Source organism: Thamnophis sirtalis, unplaced genomic scaffold (genome assembly GCF_051295495.1).
Source record: "Thamnophis sirtalis isolate CommonGarterSnake01/CBP01778 unplaced genomic scaffold, rThaSir2_p1.2 scaffold_2, whole genome shotgun sequence".
Lineage (NCBI taxonomy): Eukaryota > Metazoa > Chordata > Lepidosauria > Squamata > Natricidae > Thamnophis > Thamnophis sirtalis.
This window is the reverse complement of record NW_028261382.1, coordinates 24,191,594-24,216,733: the sequence shown is the minus strand read 5'-3', so window position 1 is coordinate 24,216,733 and position 25,140 is coordinate 24,191,594. Positions and strand designations below refer to the sequence as shown.

The following is a 25,140-nucleotide window of genomic DNA, read 5'->3' as shown; positions in this document are numbered from 1 at the left end:
GGCTCTCCCCCGGGGAGTCGCCAGCCGACATTGACTGGCAGATGGAATCCAGAGAAGGCCTAGTCTGTGAGATCTGATCCGTCTATGGGAGGTAATTGGCAGGAGGCGGTCTCTCAGGTACCCAGGTCCGATGCCATGCAGGGCTTTATAAGTAACGACTAGCACCTTGAAGTGAGTCCGGAGACTAATGGGTAGCCAGTGCAGCTCGCGGAGGATAGTAGGCCTAGTGGAGCAAGGGAAGACCACCCACCGTTTCTTCCCATCTGGGTCTGATTCGGGGCGGAGCCTGCCGCTTTCTTGCAAGGGGCGATGACTGGCCCAGCGTCGGCCAAGGCTGCACTAGAAGGCGGCTTCTCCGGGTTTCTAGGCTCGCGCCACGAGCTGCGGGGCGACTCAGGGGGCGGGCAGCCTGGCCGAGGCAGCGCGGTGACAATCCGGTGCGAGGCCAGCAACGCCCCTCCCTGCAGCGACGCGGAGGGGCCCGCGGGTGCCCTTCGTAACGCTAGCCTTTCTGGCCCCGCCCACAGCGGCCGCCGGCCCCGGATTGGCCGCGAAAGAGCACTCGTGAGCGGGCCCTCGGCTGAGCCAATCGCAGCGCGGCGGGGATTTGAATCGCGAAGCAGAAACGGTCGGGACTGAGGTGCAGCAGGCGCGGAACCCCCTGGCCGGCCAAGATGAGACGCAGGTGCGAGGGGGCCCGGGGGTCCGGGGGGTGGTCCGAGTCGGGGGCGACAGAGCTGATGGCTTCCCTCCCTGCACAGCGAGGTCCTGGCCGGCGAGTCGGTAGCCTGCCTGACCCAGGCGCTGAGCCACCTGCGCGGCATCTGGGAGGAGATCGGCATCCCGGAGGAGCAGCGGCTGCAGCGCACCGAAGTGGTCAAGAGGCACGTCAAGGTGAGCGGCGGGGCGGCAGGGGCGGGGGAGTGGGGCGGCCGGTGACTGAAGCGCGCTCTTCTCCCCGGCGCCGTGCAGGACCTGCTGGAGCAGATGGTGGCGGAAGAGGAGAGCCTCCGGGAGCGGCTACTGAAAAGCATCGCGCTGTGCCGAAGGGAGCTGGCCGCGCTGTGCCAGGAGCTGCAGCTGGCGCCCTTCCAGGTGAGTCCACGTAGCGGTGCCCCGCGCCCCCACCGCCGGAGCCCGCCTACCACCTGCCTGTCTTGCAGGAGGAGGAGGAGGCCACCATCCTGCAGCTGGAGAAAGATCTGCGCACCCGAGTAGAGGTGATGCTCAAGCAGAAGCGCGAGCGGCGGCAGGAGTTGCGCGCCCTGCAGGAGCGCGACCAGGAGCTGGCGGGGCTGCTGGGCCAGGCGCCCTACAACATTGGCAGCAGCGAGGCTGTGCCCAGCCTGGCGGACCTGGACTGCTTCCGGCGCCACCTGGCATCCTTGGCAGCTGAGAAGGTCTGGGCGTCTCCAAGAGGGGAAGGGTGGCTTGGTGCGGCTTCATGCTGACCATTTCCTTTCCCCTTAGGAGCATCGGCAGGCAGAGTTTGTCCACCTGAAGCAGAAGGTCATCCTCTGTATGGAGGAGTTGGAGCAGGAGCCCAGCACCACCTTTGAGCGAGAAGCCATGTGCCAGGACTCAGGCACCTTCTGCTTCTCCCTGAACAACTTAGCTGCTTTGAAGGATCTGCTGCAGCAGGTTGGGGGAATGGGCTGGGAAGGCACCCACCTATCTTCCTTTAGTTCTCCTTGGACCTAAGGCTGTTCCTTTGTTGTCTCCCAGCTGGAGGAGAGAAGAGCTCAGAAAGAGGCTGTATGTGAAGAACTGCGCTGCCGCATCCTGATGCTCTGGGACTGGCTGCAAGTGCCTCTTGAAGAGAGAAATGCCTTTGCTCCATACATGGAGGGCTCCAGAGCCAGCATTATGGACGCTGTAAGAGGCTAGGCTCCCTTCCTGGGTACGAGGGCCCTGCCGGCTCCTGGAGGTCCAGGAGCAGCACTCGCCCCTACATTCGTATTGAAAGGTTATGCGTCAGATAAGCCCTTCTTCCTTGTGTTTCATTGCCTTGACTCCTCTCTGCCCTGCCACTTTTAGCTGCACCTAGAAGTTGACCGCTTGGAGGAACTGAAGTGCCAGAACCTGCAGAAGGTGGTGGTGGCCATTCGGGCTGAGCTGGCCACTTACTGGGACAAGTGCTTTTTGGGGGAAGAGCAGAGGTGCTCCTTTGGCCCCTACTATGAAGGTAGGTTGGGGGCCAGTGTTGGAAGGTGAGTGAAGCCATCTTCAATGGCCCCTTTCTGCCATCCCACATGTTTTCCTCCATCATAGACACCTTCAGCGAAGAGTTGTTGCAGCAACATGACAATGAGCTCATGCGACTAAAGCATTATTACGAGACACATCAAGAGCTCTTTGAAGCAATCCACAAATGGAAGAGGAGCTGGTGTCTCTTTCAGGAGCTTGAGGTAGTTGTGAGCTGGGCTGTGTGGGCTCAGCTGCCTCTCCAGGCAGCATGAGACTCTCACCTTTTCCTCCCTGTAGAAAAAGGCCACCGATCTAAGTCGCTTCACCAACCGAGGAGGCAACCTCCTGAAAGAAGAGAAGCTGCGTGCCAAGCTGCAGAAGACCCTTCCCAAGGCAAGTGGTCCTAGCCACTCTCCCTATCCTGTGAACCTCTGGCAGCCCCACCTAAACTTGACTTTTTCTAGTGCAGTTGGAGGAGGAGCTGAGGGTCCGTGTTGAGCTGTGGCAGCAAGAGCATGCTCAGGACTTCCTAGTGAGCGGGCAGCCCTTTATGGAGCATGTGGCTGAGCAATGGCGCCTCCATCATCTGGAGAAGGAGAAGGAAAAGCAGGAACGGGTGAGTGGATAGCCTCAGCCTTCCACACATAGCTGTTAGTTTATCCCAGGGGTGTCCAAACTTGGGAACTTTAAGACTTGTGGACTTCAACTCCCAGAATGGTAAAAGGGTAGCAAGCCTGTTGATTGGTAGCTGTGCTTAGTCCCTTCTAGCCAGAGGGCAGCCAGGAGGAACGATTTTGCCTCTAAGCCCACCCAGCAGTTGCTTCCCCCTTCTCCCAAGGAGGCAGTTCTGGGCTCCCTCCAGCAATGTTTGTTTGTTTGTTTGTTTGTTTGTTTGTTTTTAATAGTAATTTTATTAAAGTTTATATCAATAAAAACTTTTTATTTTATTATATTTTATATATACATTTTATTGGCTGCCTATCTTACAGTTAGATGTAAGCTAAAACATAAAGAGTTAAAAACAAATATAAACTAAAAAAGGAAAAGAATAAAAAATACAAAACAAGAATAAATATGTAAAGAAATGACTTTCCCCTTTAGTAACTGTTGGAAAAACACAATATTTTCTCCCCTTATCCCACTGGTTACACATAAACAAATCTATCAGGCCTTGTTATTTCAGTCCTGAAACCAGCAAAGATAGCAATAGCAATAGCAGTAGACTTATATACCGCTTCATAGGCCTTTCAGGCCTCTCTAAGCGGTTTACAGAGAGTCAGCATATTGCCCCCAACAATCTGGGTCCTCATTTTACCCACCTCGGAAGGATGGAAGGCTGAGTCAACCCTGAGCCGGTGAGATTTGAACCGCTGAACTGCTGATCTAGCAGTAGCCTGCAGTGCTGCATTTAACCACTGCGCCACCTTGGCTCCAGATCCATTGAAGGGAGAAGAACAGGTCTAGTTCAACCTTCACTTTTAACAATCATGGCCTTTAATCCCTTCAAATAATATCTTGGAACAGGGGTCCTCAACCTGTGGCCCACTACCCGGGCGTGGCCTATACCTACAACATTTCTTTTCATATTTCTTTGTCCCTTCTCACAAAATTATTCAAAACATTAACAATCCTGTTCTCTAAATCCAATATAGGAAAATTATCCAGGTTCTTTTCTTGGTTTGTCATCCTTTGAATTATTAAGCATGAGTCGATTTCTTTTGTATGCCCTGTGAAGCATCTTTTTCCTTGTCATTCTTGTAGCCTTTCATTTTTAAAGCCGCTTTCAGATCAGTCTCAATCATGCCAAGAACTGTTTGTTCCTCTTGCATGGCATCTTTGAAGCACAGTCTATCTACAGAGGCAGATATTAATTTCTGTTTCCTTTGTTCAAAAATACCCTTCAGTACATCTAATATTTAAATATTTTGCTTCATTCTATATTAGTAAGTCAAGTTTGAATGTTCTCCTTTAATTAATCTTTAATTCCTTCTGGTATCCAATTTTTTATAATTTGTTTTGGGAAGAATTCAGAATGAAAGCATTTTCTCATGGAAAAGATTCTTTATAATTCTAAATTTTTATTTCAAATTTTTCTTGTCCTGTTGTCCATTTGAAAATCAATGTTTTATTCACCTTTTTGCTGTTAATTCTCCAAAAATAAAGTTAAGTTCTTAAAATTTATATTTCTCACTAAGGCTGAAGGAGACACACCTGGTGCTGCAAAGTCTTTCAATCCCAAAGCTCTTGGTAGCTGAAAAGCAGCTAACAAGTAATTTCCTAAAACAATTAGAAAAGGAGTAGGTGAATGGAATGATGTCTCAAAGGCGCCAACAGCATCTGGGACAAAAAGCAGTTCAGGGGTGAGAAAAGTCAGGTCCTACACTTAGGCAAGGATAACCAAATGCCCAGGTACAGAGTGGGTGGCATCTACCAAATGTGAGAGAGCGCAAGATGTCCTAGTGGACCAAGTATGAGCCAGCCATGTGCAGACCACCGAGGTTCTTTCCAGTCCTATGATTCTGTGCTCTAAGATGGCTATTCCTTTGCCTCTCAGAGCTCTAAACACATCAAAGACCTAGGGGGTCTTTTGTGGGTTTTGGGACATGCAGAGCAGGGGTCCACCACTGGATGTCAGAAGGTTTCTTTCCCCACTTGGAAGCAGAGCCGGTTCCAGTTGTGCTCTAAGCACTTGGCAGAGATGGCGAATTGCAGCCCCTCCTGCGTAGTCTTCCTCCCCCAACTTCTGACTTGCCCTCCGATTCCAAGTGTGATAGCTAAGCAGCTGGTCCATCTCTTTGATGAACTAAATCAAAGAGATGATTTAACTAAAAAGTTCGCTTGAGATCCATTTCAGATACGCCAGTTCCTGTTTAGCCTACTCCCATTCCGTTCTGCCTTTCAGCAACTCAAAAAGTCCCGACAGATGGAAGAGGAGATGCTCTATGGCAGCACCCCCACCAAGAGACGGGCTTTGGGCATCACTACACCTGGCAAAGCACGGAAGGTAAGTGGGATCACCCAGAAGTCAGGGTTTACCTTTTTACCTCGCATATATAAATGCAGGACAGCTTTTTTCCTTTCCTCTTTAGTGTCATCTTTTCCCTTTGTGGACTTTTTTTGCTGGAGCTCTGGACACCCCTGGCCTCTTTTGAATGCCTGAAGACACCTCGGGTCCAGGACTAACCCAGAAAGTGGGGTGGTGGCTTTATTATTTGCTACATATCCCAGTTAGAAGCTTTTTTCTAAACAAATGTAGTTTTAAAAAACCGGAGAGGTTGGAGGGCATCTCTAGGATACAAATGCCTCCCAACAGTGTTATCAGGTGCAAGGTACCAAGAACCTGGTTTGCTCAGGGTAGTTACTATTGCTTTTCACCCATAAAGAAAATCTTACCAGACTAAAGCCCCTTGGAAAGATTTAGGGGAGGATCCCTGCACACCAGTGATTTAAGGCTGATCTGCCTGAGCTTTATGGGAAAGGCCCCCACCCTCTTGCAACTCAGCACCAGGTTCCACCAGAAGCATACAATCATCCCTACACAGGGACACATTTCAATGTACAATTGAGAAGAGCAACGGAGACGATTAGAGGGCTGGAGGTTAAAACATGAAGAACAGTTGCAGGAAGTGGGCATGTTTAGTCTAGTGAAAAGGACTAGGGGTAAGAGGATAGTAGTGTTCCAAGAGGGGATCATCCTACTCCCCACAGCATCTGAGGGCAGGGCAAGAAGTGTGAGACACAATAAAATTATGTCCTTGATCAGGTTTCTAATCCATTTTCTGTGCAGCCGAAGGTATTGTGATGTAAAGACATGTGGTAGATCTGAAAGTGAGAATTGATTAGCAGTATTTTCCCCTGGAAACGGCCACCAGATGTTTTTTGCTGTGCACCAGGGACCCCTTTTTTCCCTAACGCCTGGACTTTTCTTGCAGCTCAACGTTACCACCACAACTCCCAACAGCACCATCCGCTCAGCCCTGAGAGGTTCGGTGTTAAACTCCCCCAGATGCCACCCACCCCTGTCTGCAAGCAAGGTAAAGAGTCTGGAGGAAGGCAGCCTCCCATCCCATTTCCAGCTCTGTCAAAAGGCCAAGAGGCTGCAGAAACTACAGGAAGTTCAGCAGTGGGAATTGGCCTAACTAACACCATTGCAATGCCCAAGTGCTGCACTGGCTTCGGGTGCAGCTGGCACTTGGCAAGAAGTCCTGGCCACAATAGAGGTGCTTAACCTCCTTGGGTGGGCTGCTGCCTAAATCTAGCCCTTTAGCTGTGGCACAGGCCTTCTGCAGCTCAAGGTTTTGGAATGCAGACAAAATTACGCAGAAAGCAAAAGCCACATGACAGCTGGGCCGTTCCTGCATTGCCCTGTCAGCTGTGCTCAGGCAAGAGCACCAGAGTTCATGGAGCCCACATTGCACATACCTGTGGCACTAGGGACTGAGTGGCTTTAGAGCAATTGTTTGAGGAGGATGGAGAGTGGCAGTCCTAAATTCCCAGAAGAGCTGCACCATGGCTTAATGCCTTTGTCAAACATGGCCCTTCCTGTGCTCCTTCCTTTAATCTTCTGGCTGTCCTTGCCCAAAGTGCCACTCCCCTCTCTACCTGCAGCTTGTCCGGACCCCCATCCGTGTGGTTGCCAAGACCCCTTCCAAAGGCCAGATGGAGTGCAACAAGGAGAACGTGTCTCAGCTCAACAGAACACCTCTGAGCGGTGGGTGTACCCTGACAGCCCCTGCCCAGCACAATGGCAGCATTTACTCTGTTGCCAGCACCTATTCGGCATTTGCGGTAATTCCCTTCTCCCTCTTCTTCCCCTCTGCCCTTCTGTCCCGGCTGGCTCTGGAGCGAGAGTCGCCAGTTGGCTGCATTCCCCCTCTGGGCCTCTGGCCAGTCAGCCCTGGCCAAAGGGAGACCAAGGGCTGGGTGGGTCCTACTTACTGATGGGGCTCCTTTTGCTGCTGCTTCCCCTGCCTGTAAATGGCAGTGGTGAGGGAGGGGCCTCCATGAAAGAGGGCTCCATGGCTGGAGGCAAGCTTGGGCAGGGCAGCCCACAGTTCTATCTCCCTTTACCCAGTTCCTTCCCTGCCGCTGCTTCCCCTCCTATCAAAAGCCCCCCATGTTGTCCAAATACCTACCCCATTGCCTTTCAAACCCCTGCCCCCCCCTCCCCGCAGCTCCCTCTGCCACCTTCACACCAACTGTTCTTTTCCCTCCCCAGCGCGCACTTTCAGAGGCTTCCAAATCTGAGCACCGATCCCATGTCCTCAACTCCACGGCTTCCAATCCTGACCCCTGAAGAGGGGCTGTTACCAGCCCTGGATCCACTCACCATCCAGGGTCCACCATGAACTGGACCTTCTGGGGCCCGGTTTATGCTGCCACTGTTTTTAATGAATTGATTTCCAGGTTTTATGTTACAGGGAATAAAGGTTTAGATGCAGCAGCTTCTGGGCCGTGGCCTGCTGCCTTGTTCATGGGGTGCCGGGGGGCAGGGGGGGAGCAGCAGGTGGAGGTTTGCCTTCCTCCTTTCCTTGGGCAACCTTGTCCACCCAGGCCCTGCTCTTTAGCAGTGGCCTCCTGCTCACCTTGGGCAAAGGAAGGGAGTCCTCTACAAGGATGCACCACCTCCCTCTTCACTGACTGGCCCGTCTCCTGGCTGGGCTGGCACCCCTGGCACTTCGACTGTACATTTAATGATCATGGCTAGATTTGCACCTTCCTCACTACAGCAGCCTCTTATTTATTTGTGTGGCTGTTCGCTTGTTCAAAGATGTAGGTGAGCAGCAAAAAATCAGTTGTACTGTTTTGAAAAAGCTTTTTTTTAATGTCAGACTTTGCTCTACATAAAAGATAATTTTATTCTGCATTTAATGTTGTGCTTCTGATATGTAAACATTGTTGTGCTGCCTTAAGAAACATCTGTGCTGCTCACTTCGGAGGAAATTTGCAGTGACCACTGACCACCATCACCATCCCCGCTCAAAATTCTCATTCACGTTCTGGGATCAAGATTGAACTCTGTGAAGTTGCTCAACCTCCAGAGAAATGCCTGTTGGACATGGCCACATCCTGGTTCCCCCAACTGGTCATATTTCCCTGGGAAAACAGTTGGCCCCACAAAACCTGGTCAAGCCTCCCAAGTGCCTTACCTACAGCAGCCCCAGGTGTAGAGATGGCTGGCACCTGAAAAGGAAACAAGCAGAGTGAAGCAGCAAGGGCTGCAGTGGGGACAGCGGGTAGCACTGGGAAAGGTGGTCTGGGGGACCATGTAGCCAATGGCCACCAGCTGCAGCCCTGTGGGGGAAAGGGTGTGTCATCTGGAGTTGTTGAGGTCGTGGCCACACCTCTGCCTGCCTGCCTAGGAGGGCAGCCAGCCCCATAGTGGTGGGTCAGGCTTCCAGTGCAGCCTCTCGCAACAGCACATGCGTCTTAGAGGGTCCGGCTTGGCCTCATGCAGCACACAGCCCCCCCCCCCCCCCGACAGAGGCTCAGGCCTGCCCTCCGTGCCACCATTTCAGCAAAAACCAGAAGCTGAACCAGCTATTCCCCACCTGGCCTGGCCCCAGCGCCATTGGCTTGCATGGAGGATGCTTTGCTGCAAGCAACTGCCATGGATGGTGCAGCCTTGGCCCTGGCAGAGCCAGGCGGCCTGGATCATCAATCACCCTGCGAGGCAGAGTCTAGCAGCCCAGGGGGCGGGTGACAGTTGCTGCTGGATAAAGCTGGGTTGTCAGGGTTCCAAGTAATGTCGCCAACGAAAAAAAGACTCTGAGGCTTGTAAATGATGGCTTCCAGGTCTGACAGGGAGGGGCCTGTGCACTCAACCAAGGGGCCTTCTGGGCATTGCCTTTAACACTGGCACCCAGCTGGAGATCTGAGTCAATCTAATGGAAACCACAATTCCCCCTTAGAGACAATTTCTGATTTTTTTTTCCTCCTGCCTCTCCCTTGGCCACACAGAGCTCCTTTCACTATTCCAAATGCTATAATTTCAAACATTGAATATACCAGATGCACAAAAAGGGTTTTTTTGTTTTTATTTATACAGTGTGTCCCATTATTCCCTAAATCCTACAGCGTTGTCTGCCAGTGTACAAAATGCCAAAAGTGCAAGAGAGAACCAGTGTTGTGTATGTTTCCCTCCTGCCCCAGGGCAGTCTCTCAGTTTGTGTGTCTGCGTGTCTGTCCCAGGACCCCAAAGAATTTCCGCTTTGACAAGTCCCAGCAGCCAGTAGTGCCCCACCAGGCCCAGCCTGGTGTGTGGGCCAGGTGCTGCAGAAGTGCTTCTGAGCCCGGGGGGGGGGGGATGGAATGAGGGCCCTCACTCCCTAGCAGCAGCATTGGGCTTAATCAAGCCATAGGAGACTGCATGAGCCAGGCACTCCTGGGCCAACTGAGCCACCTGGGGCTTGTCCTCTGCTCTGGTCGCCATGGACAATATCTCCAGCATCTCGCTCTCCATCAGCTTCGTGGCCACCTCCCGGTTGGCTGCCATCATGTTTCTCACCACTACCACGCCACGATGCTGAAGCTCTATGCAGGGGCTGAACAGCAGAGACTGCAGGATTTCCAGCCAGTCTGTTGTCTTGGAAGGAGAAGCAACAAGAGGCAGGTGGCAGGCATGCCCGACCCTGCCCTTGCAACCCACTGGATGCTCCACCAAGCAACAGCCCTGCTTCCAGAGTTGGCAGTGCCCCTGGAAAAGCAGGTCTGTGGCAGAAGATCGTGCCTCTTGCCTTCCCAGGCTCACAGAGAGAGCAAGGTGCCCTCTTCAGGAAGTGTGTGTTTCTGTGAGCGAGAGAGTGTTAGCTCACACAAACTTACCACTTGGGAAATCCGGACACAGATCTGTGGCAGCAGCGAGGTCAAGACCGCCAGCGTCCCAGAAGCTGCCCGACGAAGCCTCTCATCTTCTTCCCCACTGTACAAAACCAACAATTTGAGCCGATCACTGCCTTCGGCTAGAAACAGCTCCGCCACCTGTATGAAAGACAAACAGCTGTTAGGCCTGTGGGGTAGTGCCCAGCCCTCCCCAGCCTGCTCTCAGCTGCCCACCTGGGGGCTCAAGGCCAGGTTGCACATGCACTCCGTGGCTGCCAGTCGAATCATCTCGTGCTCCTCAAACATGTAGCCTTCGATTATGGGCACGGCCTTTTCCTTCACAATCTTCTGCCTGCAGGAGACATGGGGAGAAGTAGCCACAGAAGCCATGCTGAGACCCCAAAGGACCTCGCCTTCCCAGACCCAAAACAGGCCTTACCTTAGCCTCTCACTGGTCCCAGCCAGGTTGGTGAGTGCCATCAACCCCTCAAAATTCTGCAGACCGGAACGAGTCAAATGCAGGAGACTCACCAGGGGTCTGACCACCTCATAGACCTGTGGAAGAAAAGTGCCAGGCTCAGCTGGGAGGAGCCCTGCCCTGCTCACAGGAGAGGAGGAACAAAGAAGAGCCGCCTCCCATTCCCACCAGTGCTGCCCCACACAGACCCGTTCTCCAGGAAAGGCCATCTCCGGAGCTGTAGTAATGGCAATCTTGGCCAGAGCCTGGGCGGCCTTGCTCTGCCCCACTTCAGTCCCCTCCAGAGCCAGAGGGATGAGCGCCTGTTGGGTGACAGGGAAGGGGGAAACACTGTTCAGCCCTGAGAGCCTTGCAGGGAAGAGAAAGAGGAGGAAGGGGCAATACTGACCTTCCCCCCTCCAGCAGCTACCACAGCTCCACGGTTCTCTGGGTTATCCACTATGGCCTGGAAAACCCTGCAGCACAGCAGGATTTGGAGAAGGGGGGGGGGGTGTCAGAGCCAGGTTCAAGCACATACCTTCCCACCAGCCATGTGGGAGTAGAGATGGCAAGCAAATAGGACTCCTTATCTCCACCCTACCACTGAGCTAAGACACACAGGAACCAGAAACCCTGCCTCATCAGAGAGCAATTTCAGGTGCAGGTGACATGGCCTCCACTGGCATGCTTTCAGCTAGATTCCTGCACCAGGCAAATGGCATTTTCCAACTTTTGGGACTCTGGTTTTAACTGAGGACCCTGGAAGGGCCAAAAAACAGCAGCTGCAGAAAGCAGGGCTGGGCTGTAATTTTCATCCCTAGAGTCTCTACTGGGCCCTGACACCTCCCACCCCCACCCCCCAAACCAAGACCATTCAACTAATGATCTCCTGTCTCAGGAATCATAATGCTAGTTTGCTCCAATAAGCCCCAGGGAGAAAAAGATGCTTCAAACCCTTTTCTTGGAAGGACTATGGAGATGCATGGAGCCCATGGACTGCCGGTTCTCAAGAGTCTTCTGCAGTCCTTTCCCTTCTCTTGTCCAAGTATAGGTCTTAGAGGAACCACTGCCTAGCAAGGTCAGCAGCAAAATGAGAAACTGTATCTCACAGGTATGTTCAATCAATGGAGCAATAACCAATGTCTGAATGTCTCGAGATGCAAGTCATCTTTGGCAGGGAAGATGAGCGGCCACCTCTCCCCCAGAAACTCATGCTGTACACTGAGGAACCCCTCCCCACTGCCAGTCCCACCTGAATATTCCCAGTTTATTCACCTCTGGATTCAAGGTCAAGTCACAGAGCCTCACCTGGAAATCAGCTCCCGGCAGGCAGGGCTTAAAGAAGGACTCTCGTTCTTGATCATGCAAACAAGAGCCGAAACCACACCTGCGGCCAAGAGCTTCTGCACACGCTTATGGACGAACTCTGGCTTATCCTAGAAGATGAGATGAGTGAAGGCACCAGTAAGGACTGCCATTTATAGGCAGCTCCATTGCACCTCTGCCACCTCCCTAAGATGCGCAATCCCTTCTCTCCCTCAGGGCTTTTGCCTCCACTCCTCATCCCCCTGGGCACTTTTCTCTCTCACCTTGGGGTGCTTCTCAGGGATATGCTGCTTGGCATATTTAGCAAGCTCCACCATCTGTGGGTCAGGTTCCTCAAAGTCATAGCTGTTGGTACAGTTGACCAGTGTAGAGGCCACTGCAAATAAGCAGTTCCGATTCTCTGACTAGGATGGAAGCAAGGAGCAGGGAGAGGGGAAGTTTATTTGGCAGCCCTTTTGAGTTCACCAATAAGCATCTATAACTTGCAGATATCCTGGAATTCTGAATTGGATAAACAAGCACTTAAGCCAGAGTGTTCCAAAAATCAATACTGAGTATCTCCAGAGACAGCTATCTTCTTCCACTGGACACTGCCAGCGGATCCCTCTTGGGGCAACTTGTCTTATCATCCTTAGGACATATCTTCCGTCATTCAAGCATAGTCTATCTTCCCCTGAGCTACCAGTCAGTGGGCTGCACAAGAATCTTTTTTTCAAAATGTTACTGATTTTATCACAGACAAACACGCAATGCAGTCATACTGGATGGTGACATGACATTTTCAAGCACGGGGCAGACCCAGACTTGAGCACAGACTCCACCCAACCTGAAGCATATTCTTACAAGAAGCAAGAAAAAACAGGACAAAGAGGCCAACATGGGAGATAGATACTGTTCAAACCCAGACGCCTCTATCTACACTGAGCCCATCACAGGCACACAGGATTAGAGACACTTTCACGTTGTTCCTCCAATGCGAGATATGCCATTATCTGCTAGCAATGCCCCTCTGGATTCTTCATACAATCAAGAGAACAACTTTGTGCAAAAGAATTAAGGGACATGTTTGACATCAGAACTCAAGCAAGGTCTAAGCATTTCAACCTCCCAGGAGCCTGCATAGCAGACTTCAAAATGACTCTTTTAGAAAAGAAGGACTTTCACAGGATCACCAATTGAGGAGGAGCTGCACCTGCAGACATCAAAAGGCTTCTCACAATCTTGCTTTCAACAAATATAATGGGTTCTAAACAATTGATGAAGTACTCTGTCTCACATGTCACTTCAATCTATCAGACCAACCATCTTCCTCTGCCATTTTTCCCCATCTCACCCCAATTTAACTCCTACATCTGTGCAGCTACTCTGCATCTGATGAAGTGAACTAATAAAAGCCCTTCTAAAAGTTGTTAATCAGAAAAGATGCACGCTGATTTTTGCCACTGGACATTATTAGAATATGGATGATGGAATAGTTTCCTCCCTATCATGTCAACTCCCAAAGAAGCTCTACCTGTGCCAGCTGGAACAGAGCCTGGAGAGCTGCCTTGTCATCCACAAGTTCTTCCTTGACATCTGCGTCCAAGGTAAGGAATGCCAAACCTTCTGCTGCCCAGTGGCGGGTGCCAGCATCAAGGGTCTCATTGCACAACCATCTAGATGTGGGACAAGGGGACATTAGATCTACCAAGGCCCCAGCCATTCAGTAGGGAGCATTAGAATTTCACTTCAACCATTAGGGACAAGAGCTCAAACATGCAAGGTTGATAGCAATCACAGAATATCAGATTCAGTCCATACTGCAACTACATCAGATCTGCTCAGGCTGTTAGCTTCCATTCAGCATAAAACATGTCGACCTGCAACCAGATCACACTCACCCTTGGATGTTCACCACGTTTACAAATGTGAAAGCAGCAAGCAATACTTGATGTCTTCTCCCCCAAAGGGTGCAAGAACAGGTGGAACTGAAGGTGTTGGAAGCTTTTGTTGTATTTATTTTGTACGACAATAAAGGCTATACTACTTTAGGGCAGAGCACCTCTTGCAGCCAAGGAAAGCCCACACTCACTTGCAGCACTGCTTGGCCAGTTTCATGGTGGAGCCTTCGGCAAACTGTTTCATGCTGAAATCTGTGCCCCCTGCCGAGCCCAATTTACAAAGGCCCTGAAAACACAGACAACAATCAATCATACAATAGCAATAGCAATAGCAGTAGACTTATATACCGCTTCATAGGCCTTTCAGGCCTCTCTAAGCGGTTTACAGAGAGTCAGCATATTGCCCCCAACAATCTGGGTCCTCATTTTACCCACCTCGGAAGGATGGAAGGCTGAGTCAACCCTGAGCCGGTGAGATTTGAACCGCTGACCTGCTGATCTAGCAGTAGCCTGCAGTGCTGCATTTAACCACTGCGCCACCTTGGCTCATACAACCTGCCTGCACCGGGCAGGTGTCATTTACCAAAGGCAAACAAGCGACAGAGAGAAAGGAGTGCCACTGAATAAGCTCCCTCCCTCCCTGTCACCCAACCTGATCCAAAACAAGCTCCTTCTACTCACAACCAGGGCCCGGATGCGAATGCTGTCACGCTCACTGTGCTTGTAAATCTCCTTGAGCAGTGTCACACCATTTGCGGTGATGAAGGAGGCACGTTTGGCCTTATCAGCTGCGTGGATCAGGGCCTCCACAGCCACAAGCTGGTGAGCCACCTGAGATGAGGCACACAATGCCAGAATGTTTTCCATGATGCCATTCAGTTCCAGCACCTGGTTTCCAGCCTCTGAAGGGCCTTGCAGGAGACAGCTCACTGTTTGGATGGCCCTGAGTTTCCCAGGCATGCCATGATCCTGGAACCAGTCCCTGGAAAGGAAGAGAGAGGAACCACTATGAGCAAAGAGACTAAATATAGAACTACTATGTAAATACTAAATATATGTTATAGGAAGAAACCACATGTCAGGGTTCCAAGTAACACCCCTAACAGAAGAAGAGTTCAAGGTTTGTGTTTCCTCAAAGTTCCATTTTATTAGATGTCATATTGGCACATCTGGGAAAACCCGAATCTGAAAGCTTCCAGATTTTCCCCAATTGAACATTTGAGTCCCTGCCCTACACCCACATGTCCATCACATGGTCCAATCAGGCCCCTTCCAACTGGAGACGCCTCATAGTCACACCCCTACAGGTGAAGGACAGGAAGTCTTTTGAGTCTCTGAGAAAGGAATGTTACTTAGACTACACTCCATATAATCCCCCCTCCTATTTTCCCACAGCATTAATTGTGGGAGGCCTGAAGGCCCAATGCAGAAGATACTTCCAGGCCTGACACAACTACTAAAGTACTGTGATTCCCTGAAATTAAGGCCTAACCAGAAAATAAGCCCTAGCCTGATTTTAGCCTAATATAAGCCCTACCCCAAAATAAGCCCCAGTTAATGTCGTCATGGAGGGGGGTGGGCACAGGAAAACAGTTGATTCAGATGTGCTGAACTGGCCATGGAAAACAAAGTTAGTGGGATGGAGTGGGCAGCCGGCCACGGGAGGCTTGTCTTCATCTCTTGGCTTGCCTGTGACCCAGATCACCTGATTTTCCTCCCCTCTCCCTGTGCCTCTGCCTGTATCTGCTGCCAGTGCTGCCATTTGAAGATGAGCCTCCTGCGGCAACCTGCCAACTGCAACTTGACTCTCGGCTTTCCCAAAGTGCTTCTGGGTCATCTGCCTTGTCCCACCATGCCTCTGCCTCCGCCTGTTGCTTGGATAGGTGTTGTGGCCCAGCAGGTGCCATTGGAGCTGCCACCAGACTCCGACAGCGAGGTAGGATGTGGAGGACCCTGGACAGGGTTCCGACTCCGAGCAGGGCACAGAGAGACTGGTTGGCCACCAGGAAGCGCCTGAGCCTTGGACTAGCGGTGAGGAAAAAAGGGAGAGTGATCCAGAATCCAGCAGTGAGTTGTTCCTGGATGCCTGGCACCGAAGAGATAATAGACGTCAGGAACAGTTGCGCAAGTACAGGAGGTAATTGCACTCAGCTGGTGGTCATTAGGCTTCTCTCCAGGCTATAAAAAGACTGCTTGCGCACACGCCCCTCTTGCAGAAGTCAACGCAATGACTAAAAGTTGGAGAACTTTTGTAACTAGCTTGGCAGGCTGGATTGCTGACAAGGCTTGTCTGAGTTGCTGCCAAGGTCCTTATCTGTTGTTATGCTTGGCTTTCAGCCACCGAGGATTTGGTTTCTTGCTAATAAAGTACATTCCAGTTAAGCTTATCTCAGCATTAGTTACTGGACAGAGAAGGGGGTCAGAACAGATAGGTAATGAACTCACCTGCGCTGCATGGGCTGGGCAATCACAGAGTGCACTGACCAAAGGGCCACCAGACTGCAGCTGCTGCTAGACACTGTTGGCCCCCTGTATATTCTCCACCCCTTGTGCCTGCGTCCAGCCAGGCTGATCACCCTAATACTGTGATTTCCCAAAAATAAGCCTTAATGCTTATTTTGGAACCCAAACAAATATGACCCAGTCTTATTTCAGGGAAACATGGTAGTTCATACCTCTTTCATTCGTGAAGAGTCTGCAATGAAATGCTCACCAACAAAAGCCAGCAAAGCCAAAAAACTGACAACCAGCCCAGCTTTCATTGCTAAGAAGTGACAGCTCCCTCTGTCAAACAGCAGTTCTCTCCAAAGGGTTGCATTTACACACTCACAGACCTACCTGACATAATCCTCACAAAGTCGATGGAAATTCTCTCTCTCGCCATCACACTTCAAGTCCTCATAAAGCTTACTGAGCAGCACGGCCACAGTCATGGGGGTGTTCTCTGTCACACGCAGGCCTACAGGACTGTGGGGCACTGTGCCCCCAACCTCCAAGATCTCTTTGAGACCTGCAAGGAACCATTGTTTACTAAAGAAGAGAAGGGGCCAAGAACAGAAAACTTTCTGCACAGAGTCATGCTCACCATGATCAATGACCCAAAGAGTCAAAGAGTTGTTGGAGGCTTGCAGTGACTTTGGAGCTATTACGCTGATCAGCAGATTGAGGATACTGTCACGACCATAGGAAGAGACGCCTACTCGAGTGAGAGCCTCTAATAGCCATCTAAGAAGCAACCTCAGCTCTTTCGATGAATCTATAGCAAGGGCATCAGATAGAGGAGAAAGCAACATCTCCAATGATATTTGTGAGTTACCATCACTTACATCACACAAGTGAACAAAGGCATAACTTCGCTTAGTATAACTGTTCTCCTGCAAACATCCAATATGCTTTATCCAAGGTGAATGCAAATAAAAACATGAATATGAGATGTCTAAAAGCACAGTAATTTATCAGAATACCCCCCCTCCAACATGCAGCACAATTTGAAACAAGGCAGCCCAGGCTCCCTTTTTATTGCAAAACTGGAAAATATGCAACTTACATTTCTGGCCCTTCCTGGTATGGGAGTCATGATCTAGAACAGGGGTGTCAAACTTGATTTCACTGAGGGCTGCATCAGGGTTGTAGTTAATCTTATGGTGGGGGCTGGGGGGCAGCACAACATCACTCGTGTCAGCGGGGGGCACCTGTGGTGGCCTGGGTAGGGTTGGGGGATCCATTGACTCCAGCAGAGGAAGGCGAGACCAGGGCAAGTGGCAAACTCTTGTCCACCAGAGGAGCCTCACCTCACCCTCTCAGGCCACAGAGGACCACTGGATGGTTGTGCAGGCTGCCCCGAGCCCTGGAAGACAAGTGCTCAGCCTGGCCCTTGAGCTCCCAGGGCACCGGGACCCCATAGCCCAGCCCAGCCCAGCCCTGCTTCTCCAAGAGGGCGCTCGGTTGCGCTCGTGACCCGTCAAAACCGTGGTCGACAAAAGCGCGCTCGACAAAAGCATGTATCTGACGTTATCAGCAGCGCGATGAAAAAAATTTAAAAATAAATTAAAATAAAATTAAAACAAGCTGATTCACATAAAGGTAAGGGTTAGGTTTAGGTTTAGGGTTAGGTTTAGGGTTAGGGTTACGTTAAGCGTTAGGGTTAGGTTTAACATTAGGTTAAGGGTTAGCGTTAGGTTTAGGGTTAGGTTTGGGGGGGGTTAGGGTAAGGTTTTTGCTTTAATTTTAAATTTACCGCTCACAGCGCGATGTTTTCGTCGCGCTGTGATGACGTCACATACGCGCTTTCGTCGAGCGCGCTTTTGTCTACCGCGGTTTTGTGGTGGAACCGGTTGCGCTTACCTCCTTGAGGCTGCTGCTGCTGTGCTCACTCTCCTTGGCCAGTCCCCAAGGTGCTTCTTCAGGAGGCAATAGGCTTCCCATTCTGACCACTCCCCCATCGTTGCATGGCTCAGATCACGCGCACATTTGTGCATGTGTCTTGTCTTGCAGTCCTGTGCCCTCAACAGATACCTTCTCCGATGGCAAAGTTGCAAACTAATGAAAGCTGCATTTTTGGAACGCTTGTCTTTCTCATCTTTTACCATTTTAATGCTGTGTTCCCAAGGTACTTTGGACTGCAGATCTCCTCCAACCTGCTGCCAATCGCATCGTGCTTTGCCCCCACCCCACCCCCCAGCTCGGTAGAAGGCTGCAAGAAGCTCCCATCCTAGCTTCTCTTCTCCTACTCTTTTCCTCCCCAATGTCACAATGCAGGGCTGCAAGGGGAAAGACCACTGCATACACACACTCACACAAACACGCACGCACGTATGCGGGTCTGGAGATGCGAGCTGAGAGCCACACAGAGGCCTGTCAGGCACAGAGGCAACGACGGGGAAGGGGTCAAAATGGGAAGCCTCTGCCAGCTTTAAAAAAAAAAAAAGCTGCCGAGCAGCGGCTTCCCTTTTTGTCTACCATCCCTTCCGCTCCTCCATGCCTGAAACTGATGCCAAAAGGGCAGTTCTGCTTCTGTCCCAGCAAATAACTGGCAGGCAGAAGCACAATGGTTCTAAAGTCTCATTTCCATCTCCTTCCTTTCTCCGGGTTCGGGAAGTGTCGCAGGCCTTGCAGCTGCTGGCCGTAGCTTTCCCACATGAGGGCGGGTTGGTCCCAGTGAAAGGGGGCTGTGAGGCCAGGCCTTGTGAATGGGATATAGAGACATTGGTGCGGGCACGATGCTGTTCTACAATTTGGTGCTGCCATCCGGTCCAGAACATAGTCAGCCTTTGAGCCAACCCACACAGCCTCCCTCGCGCCAGCAAGAAACCGCCTCACTGCCTCACCTCTACCCCCTGGGCGTGCAAAAGAGACACACCGAGTGTTGGCATCCTGAATGAAAGGGAAATGCTCAGAATGCAGTCAGCCTGTGGGGCAAAACAGTCCCCAGGGACGCCAGGCCCCGCTCATCGCCTCCTCTGTGTGTGCTCGGAGTAGAGCGGGGGCAGCCCCATATCAGCTCTAAGATGGCCATGCAGATCAAAGGCTGACCGTGTTCTGGCCCAGATGCCACCATCAAGTTATAGACCAGTGCCTGGCCAGCCTGAGCTGAGCCGCCAGGCCTCTGCTGTCTCCAGGACAGCCCCTTGGGCCAGATCTAGCTACATGACGGGCCCTATCTGGTTGGATCAGGCCTTGAGTCTGACAAGCCTGAATTAGAACAGCCTGTAATCTATCCAGACTTAAGAAAATGTATCTCTGGCCATCCTTCCACTAAGCAGTACAGACAGTGATGTAATCCCCACAACTTCAGAAAGGCAGCTGGAGACTCACCTGATGCCAAAACATTGTCTTTATGCACCACTTCCTTCTGCAGCCCCTGCCTGAGAGTCTCAAACATGACCTGCAAGAGGTTATAGGCAGCCAGTGAAAGCTGCTCATCCTCCCTCTCTAGGACAGTAAAGAGGCGTTGGGGCCCCAGTTCACTCAGAATCACCACCGTCTGTAAGAAAATACCCAGCTTTGAGACAAAGGAAGGATCCAGAGTAGACCCATTTTACCTATCTTCTTTAGAACCAGCTACTCTGAAATTCAAGTCTAACTAGAATTGCTCTTCAGGAAGCAAGCACAGCTGTTCAAAATCCTGGAGAAGCAGAATGTTTTGGGATCCAAGTCGGTAAACCGAAGGAGGTGAGGTTGATTTTTCAATAACACAGTGAAATCTAGTCCCCACTGAACTATACAAAAAGACCAGAGTTCAACCACGCTGATGTCTATTCCAATATGGCAAGGAATCATGACTTTGTGAGCAACACAAATCCAAAACTATTTCCAGAACTGAGCTACAGAACAATGTGATTGGCTTGCTCTCTCCCAAGCCCCTTTGCTGGGTCACAAAATCAGAGGCAAAAAGGAGTCTGATCAGCAGCGATGCTTTCACTAGTTCCTGGCTGTGTGCAATAGGTGCTTCAGTAGGTTCAGGAAGGACACCCCCACCCACCCAGTATGCTAATTATTTGGTTAGCCACTCCAAGAGAAAGTAAAATGCTATTAGCACCAAAGCATCATCCTTGAAAGAGTCAGGAGGCAAACCAAATGACCACCACCCCAGCTCCGAAAAAATGTCATCTTGCAGCAGCCCTTACTCGAGAACAGTGGCCACGGCAGAGGCCGGTGAAGGTCCGCAAGGCTGCTATCATCATATCCAAACGGCCTGTGTCCAATAACTGCAGCAGTAAGCACACTCCATCATTTTGGAAAATTTTCTCGGCACCAGGCTCCTCTCGAGCCAGAACTATCAAGTTCTGAGCTGCCTGGTCAGAAAAAGAATCAGTGTTTAGCTACCTGAAAAAGATTTCCCTGTTCATACTGATTTATATTGCATTGGGAAATACTGACCCATAATATGCCCACCTCTTGCTATACACTACCAGAAGCAGACCTTCCAACCTAAATCCTATCCTAGGCTTCACACAGACCCCACCCCCTAAATCCAAGCCAGAGAAACCATTAAGTAACAAGATTTAAAGTCTGCTACTACTTCAAATCAGGAGATGCTGCTATAGGTTCTTTGGGGAGAGAGCAAAGGAAGATGGGGCATGAGCCTCAAAGCTTATGCCCCATTATCATGAGACTGCATGCTCACTGACCGCCCCTACACTCTATATACCCACATTATTATTTCCATTTCTGATACAATATACAAGTGAAAGACCAGCTAGAGTGAGAAAATATTTGCTAAACTGAAAGCAAGAATATGCTACATCTAAAGTTCTGCACTGCTTCTACACTCTTTCCAGCCCACCTGTCACTAGCAAACTTCTGCTTTCAGAATAACTTGTTCATCAGGCTTCATGAGACGCAGCACATTTTGCCCAGCCCATCACGAGGGGCATCCTAAATCCCTGACCAGTACCTTTTGCTTCTTGTCTTGATCCTTCTCGTTGCTCAGCAGCAACTTAAACATGGCTTCTACTTTGGAGTCAGTGCAAGTCATGGCTTTCATCTGGGATCAAGAGGAAGAGACAGAGGCTTGCTTATGGCCAATTCAGAGCCTTATCTTGAGGAAGACAAGAGCGTCTGCTCCGCGCGGCATTGGTCCATCCCCGAAGCCTCTCGGTACAACGGGAGCGGAGGGGGCTCGGGGCCTACCGTCTCCTGGGCGCTGCTGCCAAGGTCGCGCAGTGCCTCCTGGAAGGCCTTGTTCTTGGGCTCCAAGTGCACGCACCGCTGCAGGTCCGAGGCGGCCCGGTCGAGGCGGCCCAGGCCCCGAAGGGCTTGGCTACGGCGGAAGAGGCTCTTCACGTCATGCCCGTCCAGCTCCAGAGCTGCGCGAGAGCAAAAGAGAGGCGTTTTGGGGCCGAGGCCGAGGCCGAGATCGCCGGGGAAGCGGGGGGAGGGGGCGCTCACCTCGGGAGGCGTCCGCTTCGGCTTGCGCGTAGTCCTCCTGCGAAAGGAAGGCAGCAGACGGGAAACCGAAAAAGACGGTTCCCACCCCCCGCTCACCCCCCCACCGCCTCGTCCCCGGCGGCTTGGCTCACCAGCTTCAGATGGCAGGCCGCGCGGTTGCGGTACAGCAGGGCGCGCTGTGAGGCCTCGGGCCCGGCCTCGGGCAGGTCCAGCGCGCGCGCATACGCGGCCAGCGCCTCCGCGTAGCGGCCGGCCTGGAAATATTCGTTCCCCTCCCGGCGCAGCTCTGCCATCGCCGAGGCCGCCATGGCACGTCGAGTGGGCGTCACGCGGAAGCGACGGCCACCACTTCCGGGGGCGGCCCCTGCACGGGGCACGTGATGACACTCCTTCCGGCGGCGCGGCGGCGGAAGTGTAGGAGGTCGGCCGCGGCCAACGCCAGGACGACTCCGCTATAGAGCACCACGGCCAGCAATGGCAGCAACGGACTCCTGCAGCGGGACGGAGCGGCGTCAGCCCGGCGGCAAGGCCTCCCGCCGCGACCCCCTCCTCGGTCCGCCTTCCCAGCCTCACCGGAGTCCTGCCGGGAGCGCGGCGGTGGCGTTGGCGCCCCGGGGACGGTCGGCGTCGGGTCGCGGGCAGCAGGACTTGAGGGCGCCGCTCCCGCCGGGCTGACAGCAGTAAGCGTCGGCCGGCGCATCGGAAAGGCGCGGGCAGAAGAAGGCGGCGTGGAGGCGCCCGTCCGCGCCCCAGTACCCCTCGCAGAGATGCGTGTTGGCAGCCGCGAGCGGGAGAGGCCCCGAGGCGGCGGCGCTCAGCTCGGACGAGCCCCGGCGAGAAGCAGCGAGCCGTGCCTGTAAGTCGCCGGCGCCTGACCGGAGGAAGGCCGGCAGCAGCAGGAGCCAGAGCAGCATCTTCCCCGCGGCTCCCAGGCGGAGACAGCCCGGACTGGGCAGGAAGGCAGGGAAACGGCGCTCGCCGTCCTGCTCCCACATCCATTAGCGGGCACCCCCACCCCATGCCATTAGGCTCTGCTTTTAGACCCGGCCTCCATGGGGACGCTGCCAGACTGGCGGCAGGAAGGATCCATTAGGGAAAGGAGTCTGCTAATGAGGGCTCCTGAACTGGTCTGGCAACACCGAAGGTTTGGTGAAGGAAAAATGAGTGTGATACCTTTTGATGAGGGGCCTGCCTGACGTAGGCCTTTGCCAAAGCCGATTTCAAAAGAGCAGGAATTATTACTTGCAGGAATCAAAGCTGGAAGAAGCCACTTTTGTATCCTTCACCAGGAAGGAAGCATGGAAACCCTTGAAGAAAAAATTGTCAACTGTTCCAGTGATAAGAAATGAAGTAGACATCCCCAGAGAGAGGGGAGTGGGGGAGGCATGCATTGGTGACTCACAGAGTCATCAATTTGTAGACCATTTTCTTAAGGGAAGTGAATTGGCTCACAGGTGCAAAGAGGTGATAGAGGCTGGCTATTACACTTAAGCCTTATTAGCTTAAATATATTAATATTAATATAGCTTATCATCCTTTTCTCCTATTTCATGTGAGGACAATTGATATAACTAAAAGCCTGAAATCAATTTCTAAGGACTATGAACAAAAAAGGCAGAAAAGCAAAAGATCTGGCTGCCCAAATTAGGGCAAAAACTAATGAGTGACTGGAGGATTTTAGAAGTAAACCACTGGCTCAAATGATGGTGATTATTGTGAGAAATTTGGCTTTCTACATTATGGATTAGGGTGTAGGAAGGGCAATACTGCAGCCTACAGGAAGCACTTCTAGCAAGAGGAAAACTGCACCTCAAGACTGTCAATGTATTTGGGAAACAACTGGCTCACAACTGTAGCTATTACTGAAACTTGGTAGGACAAAACACATGATTGGAACACACAACTGGAAGGATATAAATTGTTCAAAAGAAACAGCCGCCTTGGAAGTATTTGGCTAAATGTTGGAGGAAACAAAAATGACACAGCTATAGGTGTGTACAGACCACACAACCCTTTGCTAAGTTAGCTGAGGTGTGCATGAAATATGCCACAGTACTAATGGGAGACTTTCAACTACCCTGACAATATTGGGGTGGGGGGGGACTGCAGGTAGTGGGAAATCAAACAGGTTCCTGATGTGCCTAATTGAAACTTTGTCATACAAAATATAGAGGAGGAAACTAGACGTAATCCTTACTAGTAGGATGAAATGGTTGAGGAAGGAGAAGCTATAAGAACTTTGGGGGAGAATAGCCATCTCATACTTGAATTCATCATAGTACAAGTATAATACTAGGTAACTGAACCGTCAGACTATTGTAGAGTTTAAGAGAGCTGACTTCAACAGACTGAGCGAAAAACTAGGAAGAATTCCATGGATGGAAATGCTAAAAGGGAAAATAGTTCCAGATGTTTACAATAGCCCGAAAAATGACATAATAACCCAAGCAAAAACAATACCACAAAGAAAGCGAGATACCTCACGAGACCAGCTCTCTGACAAATTAAAGGATAAAAAAATAGCAAATATTTTAAAAAATGGAAAGGGGCACATAACTAAAACCACAAGCAAAGAGCCCAAAACTGCAAGGATTGGGAAAGGGAAGGCCCATACTGAATTGACTGGCGACCACTGCCAAAATAATTTTTTAAAAAATTAGGTAAGGAACCAAAAGAGTCAAAGCCCTGCTCTGTGATGGCTTGTAATGTACATCCCTTATTTTGTGTTGGCCTTTCACAAAGAATAGAGCTGTAGTTTTGTCCTGAGTATTGCCACCAGCTTGACTGTCAGAATGCCATACTTCAATTTTTTCCAAGAATTACTTATATTTTTCCTGCCTATCCCTCCAACTTTTGGAATTGTCAACCAGAACTGCACAATTCCTAAAATGAAGGAATAAAGGAGAATCAGAAAATAAATAGGTCTATTCGGTGATTCAGGTTTTCAAGGAAATTTGAGCCATCCAACTACACGGGTTGGACTTTTTGCTATCTCTTTAAACCAAAATGTGTTTAAATCTTGACAAAACCTGTAACTTCTTTATGGAGCTGCCAATGGTTGTGTGTTAATCTCTGCACTAGGAATTAACACTTTAAATCTGGATTACTACACAGCTGTAGTAGTAAACACCAGAAGCCTATCTGGCTTTTGTTAAAGCTGGCTGTGCTCCAGAATTTGCTTGGGATGCCTGTTTTAACAATAAGTTGAGACTTCTCCACTTGGGAATTCACAAACATTTGAATCTTTTTTCCTGAGATGATTCTCAGTTGTGGTTTGTGTTTGCTTTTTATCTTTATATGGAAAGTGAGACTGAACTATATTGAGCCATGGTGGCGCAGTGGTTAGAGTATAGTACCTCAGGCTACTTCTGCTGACTGCCTGCAATTTGACAATTCAAATCGGCTCAAGGCTGACTCAGCCTTCCTTCCGAGGTCAGTAAAATGAGGACCCAAATTGTTGGGGGCAAAGAGGCTGACTCTTTAAACACTTAGAGAGGGCTGTAAAGCACTGTGAAGTGGTATATAAATGCTATTGCTATATACGTCCACTGCATGTTTACAAATCTTGGGAACTGAGCA

The 25,140-nt window shown here is 50.9% G+C and overlaps 2 protein-coding genes across 5 annotated transcripts; one reads left to right on the top strand and one right to left on the bottom strand.

The window, feature by feature from the left end:
• Positions 1 to 558: 558 nt before the first annotated feature.
• On the top strand, positions 559 to 7,683 carry PRC1 (protein regulator of cytokinesis 1). Of its 2 annotated transcripts, none has more exons than XM_087704466.1 (14): positions 559 to 685; positions 762 to 894; positions 973 to 1,095; positions 1,164 to 1,400; positions 1,471 to 1,641; positions 1,726 to 1,875; positions 2,038 to 2,185; positions 2,272 to 2,408; positions 2,485 to 2,580; positions 2,657 to 2,803; positions 5,090 to 5,191; positions 6,120 to 6,221; positions 6,796 to 6,898; positions 7,406 to 7,683. In XM_087704466.1, exons 1-14 carry the CDS (start codon positions 675 to 677, stop codon positions 7,432 to 7,434), a joined length of 1,689 nt encoding a protein of 562 aa, XP_087560592.1. In that variant the 5' UTR covers positions 559 to 674; the 3' UTR covers positions 7,435 to 7,683. The 2 variants fall into 2 exon arrangements, with proteins under 2 accessions (XP_087560592.1, XP_087560591.1); XM_087704465.1 differs by having other exon boundaries at positions 561 to 685; positions 6,796 to 6,975.
• On the bottom strand, positions 4,150 to 21,897 carry UNC45A (unc-45 myosin chaperone A). Of its 3 annotated transcripts, XM_087704463.1 has the most exons (20): positions 21,693 to 21,897; positions 21,562 to 21,598; positions 21,304 to 21,479; positions 21,068 to 21,157; positions 20,298 to 20,465; positions 19,486 to 19,654; positions 16,757 to 16,927; positions 16,510 to 16,681; positions 14,353 to 14,653; positions 13,863 to 13,957; positions 13,305 to 13,446; positions 12,055 to 12,195; positions 11,774 to 11,901; positions 10,875 to 10,941; positions 10,675 to 10,788; positions 10,448 to 10,563; positions 10,243 to 10,360; positions 10,012 to 10,167; positions 8,337 to 8,370; positions 4,150 to 4,464 (listed from the first exon to the last, which is right to left on the bottom strand). In XM_087704463.1, exons 1-20 carry the CDS (start codon positions 21,867 to 21,869, stop codon positions 4,331 to 4,333), a joined length of 2,706 nt encoding a protein of 901 aa, XP_087560589.1. In that variant the 5' UTR covers positions 21,870 to 21,897; the 3' UTR covers positions 4,150 to 4,330. The 3 variants fall into 3 exon arrangements, with proteins under 3 accessions (XP_087560589.1, XP_087560590.1, XP_087560588.1); XM_087704464.1 differs by lacking the exon at positions 4,150 to 4,464 and having other exon boundaries at positions 7,991 to 8,370; XM_087704462.1 differs by lacking the exons at positions 4,150 to 4,464; positions 8,337 to 8,370 and adding an exon at positions 9,208 to 9,772.
• Positions 21,898 to 25,140: the final 3,243 nt, after the last annotated feature.

Coding starts and splice junctions, on each gene's coding strand:
- PRC1 (XM_087704465.1), top strand. Junction 1,876..2,037: donor GAGCCAGCATTATGGACGCT/GTAAGAGGCTAG, acceptor TGCCACTTTTAG/CTGCACCTAGAAGTTGACCG. Junction 2,186..2,271: donor CTTTGGCCCCTACTATGAAG/GTAGGTTGGGGG, acceptor CCTCCATCATAG/ACACCTTCAGCGAAGAGTTG.
- UNC45A (XM_087704462.1), bottom strand. CDS start 21,869: ATGGCGGCCTCGGCGATGGCAGAGCTGCGCCGGGAGGGGAACGAATAT. Junction 19,655..20,297: donor GCCGTGGCCACTGTTCTCGA/GTAAGGGCTGCT, acceptor ATTTTCTTACAG/ACGGTGGTGATTCTGAGTGA. Junction 13,447..13,862: donor CTGGCCAAGCAGTGCTGCAA/GTGAGTGTGGGC, acceptor TCCCACATCTAG/ATGGTTGTGCAATGAGACCC.